General features: G+C 40.1%; 1 protein-coding gene across 1 annotated transcript in view; it reads right to left on the reverse strand.

Moving 5' to 3' along the window:
* PPP2CA (protein phosphatase 2 catalytic subunit alpha) overlaps positions 1 to 8,655 on the reverse strand; it is a gene marked incomplete in the record, with an annotated part of 170,984 nt that overhangs the window by 51,632 nt on the left and 110,697 nt on the right. The window contains 2 exon segments of the mRNA XM_077473915.1: positions 3,472 to 3,590; positions 5,604 to 5,765. Of these exon segments, the coding sequence (XP_077330041.1) occupies positions 3,472 to 3,590; positions 5,604 to 5,765 (281 nt within the window).

The following is an 8,655-nucleotide window of genomic DNA, read 5'->3' on the forward strand; positions in this document are numbered from 1 at the left end:
CTAACTAGAACAGCTGAACTTTATTTGGGGTTAATCAGAGGCACTACTTCTATTTAACAGTTCTGAAAGATTTTAGTTCAGTTTAGGGACGACCAAGAACAAATGGTATTGTTCTTGATACAGCACCATTCCCACCACCACCACCACACACACACTTATCTAGTTCGACTACTGTTAATATACTTGTTCTTACACTGGGGTGCTGGATTGGACTTGCCCCCAAATGCTACATAAAATAGACTAGGGCCGAAACTAATCGACAACTAATCGATTATGAAAATTGATTACTATTTACATAACTGATTAATCAGCCACTAACTAAAATTAGCCCTTTATAGTACAAAAAGAAGAGCAAATCGCTACTGTAAATATTACTTTCACTGTCCCATAGAAAGAAAAAAGGAACCCCTTAGCCCTTGTACACACGGTCGGACATTCCGACGGAAAATGTCCGATCGGACCGTGTTGTCGGATAATCCAGCAGTGTGTGGGCTCCATCGGACTGTTTCCGTCGGAATATCCGACGGACAAAGTTTTAGAGCTGGGGTATAAAACTTTCCGACAACATGATCCGATCGGACTTTGTCCGATTGTGTGTAGAGCATTCCGATCGGACAAAGTGCCAAGCATGCTTAGATCAAATTCCTAGACCAAAGCTATTGGCTACTAGCCTGAACGTAGTCTCATCGTAACAAAATAACATCATCACGTTACGTACGATCAAATTTTCAGACAACTTTGTCCGACCGTGTGTATGCAACACAAGTTTGACAAAATCTGGTTGGCGGAATGTCCGACCGCGTGTACAAGGGCTTACAGTTGCGATTATTTTCTCTTTTTGTACTAATTTTTGTTTTTTAACTCCATTATGTTACTTAACATCTCAGGCCTGGGTCACACCTCTGTTTTTGGTGCTTTTTGCAGAAACAGTTCATTTACATGGTTTCCTATGGGACATGTTCACATCCATGATTTTTTCAGCTGCTGTGTATTTAGAAAAGACAAGGACTTTTTTTTTTTTTTTTTTTTTAAACGCAAGATGGTGCTATTTTGGTTTTTTGGTTCAATATACTTTAATGGAGAAGCTGCAGAAAAGCATGTAATAACACAATTTGTGTTTAACCACTTGACCACTTAAACCCCCTTAATAACCAGACCAATTTTCAGCTTTCGGTGCTCTCACATTTTGAATGACAATTAGTCATGCAACACTGGACCTATATGAAATTTTTGTCCTTTTTTTCACACAAATGGAGCTTTCTTTTGGTGGTATTTAATCACCGCTGGGTTTTTTATTTTTTGTGCTATAAAAGAAAAAATACAGAAAATTCTGTAAAAAAATGAATTTTTCTTTGTTTGTTATAAAATTTAGCAGATTGGTAATTTTTTCTTCATAAATTTTGGCCAAAATTTATACTACTACATATCTTTGGTAAAAATAAGTACAAATTGGTGGATATTATTAGGTCTTTGTGAAAGTTATAGAGTCCACAAGCTATGGTGCCAATATCTGAAAATTGATCACACCTGAAGTACTGACGGCCTATTTCAATTCTTGAGACCCTAACATGCCAGAAAAGTACAAATACCCCCCAAATGACCCCTTTTTGGAAAGAAGACATTCCAAGGTATTTAGTAAGAGGCATGATGAGTTTTTTGAAGTTGTCATTTTTTCCCACAATTCTTTGCAAAATCAAGATTTTTTTTTTTACATTTTTTTCTTTCACAAAATTGTCATATTATCAATTTCTCACACACAGCATATGCATACCACAAATTACACCCCAAAACACATTCTGCTATTACTCCCGAGTACGGCGATACCACGTGTGAGACTTTTACACAGTGTGGCCACATACAGAGGCCTAACATGCAGGGAGCGCCATCAGGCGTTCTGGAGCACCCAGGACAATTCTGACATTTCTCTCCTACATGTAAAAATCATCATTTATTTGCTAGAAAATTACATAGAATCCAAAAACATTATATATGTTTTTTTAGCAAACACCCTGGAGAATTCCATCGAGGTCGTTGCAACTTTATCTCGCACGGTATTTGTGCAGCAATTTTTCTAATGCTTTTTTTTGGAAAATAATTTTATTTTTATTTTTTTAAGCACAAAACACACAGTAAAGTTAGCCCAATATTTGCATAATGTGAAAGATGAAGTTACGCAGAGTAAATAGATACCCAACATGTCACTTTTTTTTTATTGTTCATTTTACTTTATTTTAGTTTGACTTTTTTTTACCCAACAATACATTTTTTGACCACTTTTATTCCTATTACAAGGAATGTAAACATCCCTTGTAATAGGAATATGGCATGACAGGTCCTCTTTACAGTGAGATATGGGGTCAATAAGACCCCACATCTCACCTCTAAGCTGGGAAGCCTGAAAAAAAAAAAATAAGGATTCTGGCTTTGATCGTATTGGCGAGTCGGTAGAAGCACCGGAGGGCGGCGGGAGGGCGTCTATGGCTGGGTATCTCAGAGTATGGCGTTGCAGGGCATTGCAGAGTGTGGCAGGGTAATGCAGAGTATCAGCTGGCATTGTAGAGTATTTCTGGGTATTACAGAGTATTGGCAGGGAATTGAGGGGTTAATTTTCGGTGAGCAGCGATGTGGGCACTGCAGATGCAGCCCACATCGCTGCTGACACTGATCTCTTCCCCCTCCGCTGTACCGATCGGTACAGAGAGGGGGAGGGAGGAACCGTCATAACATGATGCCGGTTTGTTTACAAGTGATCACTCCGTCATTTGACGGAGCGATCACGTGGTAAAACTGCCGTGATGAGCGGCGGTCACGGATGCTCTCGAGTGCGCGCCTCAGGGGGCGTGCGAGAGCGGAATTCTGGGAGGACATCATATGACGTCCTCCCAGAGTTAAAAAACCGCCCTGTAGCCGTCATTCAGCTATGGGCCAGTTGTTAAGCGGTTAATCACCCCAACAACAAATTGGCCAAAAAAATAAAAAATCTAAAAATGCAAATCGCATCAAAATTACTTTTATTTTTAAAGGTTAGTAACCAATCGTAACAATCAGCCAACTAATCGATTATGAAAATAATCATTAGTTGCAGCCCTAAAATAGACCAATACCTACTTTATAGGAATCTGACATTAAACTGAATACCCATCTCAGGGAGGTCTGATAGAAACAGTCATTTTGACTCTGGCTACAAGGAGACATCACCAAAGTAGAATTACATCCAGCAAGTCTGATATTGCTTCCATTAGACAGGCATTTAGTTTGACAGACCAATTCACTAAAAATATACCAATAATGTTGTAGAGTGAAGTACATCAATTGTTAGGGTAGATAGAAGCAAGACATTTGCTGGGGTTAACTTTCTGGAAGCATATGGATTTGCTTACACTGTTTATGAACCAAGAATATTGCCCTAAATCAAATACATTCACTTCATAAATTAACATTTACAATAAATTAGATTGATTTTATACTTACAAGGAGTATTTTAGAGTATCATCAAGTTCCATTATGGCAGCTTGATTCCCACATCGGTAACAATAATTTGGAGCGCTAAAGATAGTTACTACATTCCGATCATGGCACCAGTTGTACCCCTATTACACAAAAGGCACCATTTTAAACAGTGGACATTAAAAATCAACAAAGCTATTGATTACTAGGTTACAATTCTTGAAGGGGTTATATTGTCAGGTCACCTTATGCTCCTTACTTAGGCACAGAGGGGGGAAATGTGACCCTCTAGATCAGTATGTCAACTTCAGTCCTTAAGGCATCCAAATAATGCCGGCCATACACGATGCGAATTCCGAACGACCCGTCGAACGATAAACGAAAGCGGCACTCACAACAACATGCGAATGTGCCATCAATTAAGTACGAAAATCGTACGTTAAAACACTATGTTTTAACTGGTTTTTTTTATTCCGTGTTGCGTTCGACCATTCGTTCGTTGTTTTATACTTTCCAGAGATCGTGCGCAGTTCATTTTCTTATGTCAAATCGTCCAACTCTGCCATTAACGATACGATTTTTGGACGATTTTTGAAAAAAAAAAACCAACATGTTGGATTTGTCAATTTGCCCTGTCGTACGAAAATCGCATGTCGCGCATACCACACTAACGATACGAAAATCGGTCGATTTTACTTTCGCTCGGATTTTCGTTCGGAATTCGCATCGTGTATGGCCGGCATAAGTCATGTTTTCTGGCTTGCCAATTATTTTGCACAGGTGATTTGATCAGTTTCAATGCCTCAGTAATTACCACAGCTGTTTAATTTGAGGGAAATCCTGAAAACATGACCTGTTGTGGTGCCTTGAGGACTGGAGTTGAGAAACACTGCTCTAGATAAGTATAAGGGGTAAAAAGAAATTTGCACTAAAAAGGAAACGGTTTACTTTTTTTTTATGTAAAAAGAACCTGGCACTCAAGGCCTCATGCACACTGAACCTTTAAGAGTGCTGTTAGGGGCATCTGGCATTTTTTCCTCCCCACTAAATAGGTGCATTCACTTTAAAGTGCTATTCTTACTAATGTAGAAAAAAAAAAGTGATATTAAAATTGGTGTAAAAAAGCAATTTAAGTCTTGCCACAGATTCTCAATTGGATTTAGGTCTGGACCTTGACTTTTCTTCTAAGATTTACCTGTATTTGACACCAATAATCCCATCAACTCTGACCAGGTTCCCTGTCCCAGCTGAAGAAAATCCCCACAACATGATGCTGCCACGACCATGTTTCAAGGTGAGGATGGTGTCTTCAGGGTGATGTGCAGTGTAAGTTTTCCACCACACAAAATTTGTTTTTGGCCTAAAAGCAAAATGCCATTTGTCTCATCTCACCAAGCAGACTTCCACATTTGCCTTTCCCCCCACAAGGCTTCTTACAAAACTGCAGAAGGGACTTCTTATGGCTTTCTTAGCACTCTTTCATAAAAGCCAGATTTGAGCAGTGCACGACTAATAGTTGTCCTGTGACCAGATTCTCCCACCTGAGCTGTGGATCTCTGCAGCAAAGCTACTCTTGGCAGTTTCTCTGATTAATGCTCTCCTTGCATGGCCTGTCAGTTTAGGTGGATGGCCATGTCTTGGTAGGTTTTCAGTTGTGCCATACCCCTTCAGTTTTTGGATGATAGATTGATCAGTGCTCAGAGGTTCAATGCTTGAGTGTTTATTTATTTTTATTTTTTTAATAGAACCTAACCCTGCTTTAAACTTTTCCACAACTTTAATCGCTGACCTGTCAGATGCGTTCCTTGGCCTTCATGATGCTGTTTGTTCAATAAAAAGGTTCTGACAAACCTCTGAGGGCTTTACAGAACAGATTTATACTGAAATTAAAAATTAAACAAAAGTCAATTCTATTTACTGATTAGGAGACTTCTGAAGGAAATTGGATCCACTACATTTTAGTTAGGGGTATCAGAGTAGAGCAAAGGGGAGCCAAATACAAATGCATGCCACTTTTCATTTGGGGAAAAAAAAAAAAAAAAAAAAACAGTGTCCTAGTGCCTGTGAGATTATGTGTGGGTGTATAAATATTACACACACAATCATTAAAATAAGTTTAGTCATTTGTTACAGTAGATTAACTAGTCAGCACACACCTCCATCACCAACTGATGGGCTCTAGAAACCAGAGTAAGGCCATTGGCATGGTTAAATGTTTCAGAAATATCCTGTCCAAATGTGTAGCCAGCACCTCTTGGAGAAATACCCCAACCACCACGGTCATCTGGGTCAGACCACAGTAGGTCACACATAGGACCCTGTTAAAAAGGGAAGAAAAAAAAAGTTCTTTAACTTATCAGTTTTATTCATGTACAGCCTTTTATAATAAAAAAAAAAAAAGTTAACACTTTAGCAAAAACACAGTATACAGTATTAAATTACTGTATTTTAATTCCTAGCCCAGCAGTCCTGAACTACCAAGATGTCAAAAACAGCAAAATTCTGTTCCCTGTTAGAAGCACACAGTACCGATATCAATGCTCTTTAAGCACCTACACACACACACACACGAGGACTTTTTTACGTTGCCTCAAGGGTAAAAATCAGCAGAGAACCCCTGAGCATTCTATACTTTCTGAAAGCAGAGGACCTGGAGAATACATTTCTGCCTGTTGAAAATTATGTTGCACTATTTATTTGTGCAGCAACTTTATCAAATGCATATTTTCAGGACAAAATACAAAAATTTAAAAGGATGTTGCGTCAAATAGCATACATGTCAGACTCAAACTGCACGTGCCCTTGAAACAGCAAACTGCAATATGTAAAATTTTTCTAAAGGCAACATTTTTAAAAACCCTTACAGGCTATCAGTTTAGTGTTATGAATTATGGCCCTAGAAAACTCTGCAGAGACATCTTACATAAGGCACAAATGTAATTAACACGCAAAGCAGACATGTCTGGCCCCTCTAGCTACCGTGAAAGTGATCAAGTGGCTATAAAAAAAGCCTGGATCACCTTTACTTAACAGTTGCTCGCCACCTAAAAAAAAAAAAAAAAAAAAAAAAAGCCACAAGCTTCTTTTAAGTCCAGGATGTTTTGAATTGCCAAAGCAGAGGTTAAATCGTTATACTCTCCCCTTAAAGCAGCGTTCCATTAAAAAAAAAATTGGAGTTCCGCTTTAAGTAACCCCCTGACATGCTGGCATTCTGGCACATGTTACAGGTTCCAGAAGATTGTCTGGCCATTCAAGACAGTGCCGCTTATGCCCGGCTGTGAAGCCACAAGCTGTCACAGCTGGGCACCCACACTTACAATGCCGACACCGGGGAGGGGGGAGTGGAGCGAGGCTTTGGTTGGCCGCATCGCTGGACCATGGGACAGGCGAGTGTGCATTTATGAACACTTTATACTTTTTGTATCTGCCGACTTAAGTGGGTGGAACTCCGCTTTAACCGCTTGCCAACCAGCCACTGCAGTTATACTGCGGGAGGTTGGCATGGCTGCACTAATCACCGTAGCTGTAGGTCGGCCGCTTTAAGAGCTCTAGGGAGTGCACGTGGCACCGATGCACATGTCCACTGGCTACCCACGATTGCTCCTCAGAGCCAGAATGGGAATCGGTCAATGTAAACAGACAGATCCCGGTTCTGCCAGGAAGTAGAGAGATCTGTTGACCCTAGTGATCAGGAACAGTGTCACTCTACTCCCCATCAGTACACTGCCCCCACAGTTAAACAACTTCCTGCCAGTGACATTTATACAGTAATCAGTGGCTATTTTTAGCTCTGATCGCTGTATAAGTGTCAATGCCCCAAAAACGTGTTAGATCTGTCTGCTGCAATCCCGATCACCGCTATACTAGTTAAAAATCCTATTTTTTTTCTTAAACAGCTTACCTGTAAAATCCTTTTCTTGAAGTACATCATAGGACACAGAGCTTCAAGTATTTTCTTCGTGGGTTAGGGGCCTACCTTCGGGTATTGACACTGGTATAACTAATACAGGAAGTGGACTCCCCTATATAACCTTTCCCCCTTCCAGGAGTACTTTTAGCCAAGCAATATACTTTCACCCCATAAAAACAGAGGGGCGGGAGCTCTGTGTCCTATGCTGTACACCAAGAAAAGGATTTTACAGGCAAGCCTTTTTATAAATTATAAAGATTTTCTTTAGCATACATCATAGGACACAGAGCTTAAACCCATAGGGCAACACCCAGACCAGAGGACTTATACTGCTGCCTGCAGCACACTGCGCCCAAAGGCGATATCTTCATTTGTTTATACATCCACTTGATAAACATTTGTGAATGTATGTACGGAAGACCAAGTCGTGGCCTTGCAGATCTGAGCCATAGAGGCCTGGTGACGCACTGCCCAAGAAGCACCAACCGCTCAGATAGAGTGCACCTTAACTTGAAAAGGAGGAACCTTTCCCTTTAAAATCATACGTTTGAATTCTAACTTGCCGAATCCACTTAGCGACAGCGGATTTTGATGCCACCTGTCCTTTCTTAGAACCCTCTGGCAGAATAAATAAGACATCAGTCTTACAAATCTGAGCAGTTTTTATATTTTCACTGCTCTCACTACATCAAGACAATGTAGTGACTTTTCTTCCATGGAACATGGTTTTGGGAAAAACTATGGCAGGACAATATCTTCAGATGAAAGCCTGAAACCACTTTTCGCAAAAAGCCTGGAAGAGGGCGCAACACCACTGTCCTGATGAATAACTAAATATGGCTCTTTAAAACAAAGAGCAACTAAATTGATACCTTCCTTGCAACAAAAATACCAGCTTCCTTGTCAAAAGGACTAAAAGGATATGCTGCATCAGTTCAAATGGCTGTTTTTGCAACACTGACAAAACTAAAAATTCAAGTCCCAAGGGCTTAAAAAGGGGATTTAACTGGCTGATTAATCTGCATCACTCCTTGCATGAAACCCCAAACTAAAGAATGCGTAGCAAGCGGTCTTTGAGATAAAATTGATAAGGCTGAGACTTGGCCCTTAATAGTACTCTGGGCCAACTTCATCTCCACGCCTAAATTGTAGAAAGGCAAGAATTCTACTTATGATACATCTGGATTCACACCAAGAAACCTAAGCATTCCAGGCTCTAAATATATAGTTCTAGAAGTTGGCTTCCTAGCATTAATCAAAAGTAGCGATAAACCGACTTGGAAAGCCCACGTTTCTTA

This window comes from Lithobates pipiens, unplaced genomic scaffold (genome assembly GCF_037356315.1).
Source record: "Lithobates pipiens isolate NorthernLeopardFrog02 unplaced genomic scaffold, aLitPip1_a1.2 Scaffold_8, whole genome shotgun sequence".
In the NCBI taxonomy this organism is placed as follows: Eukaryota; Metazoa; Chordata; class Amphibia; order Anura; family Ranidae; genus Lithobates; species Lithobates pipiens.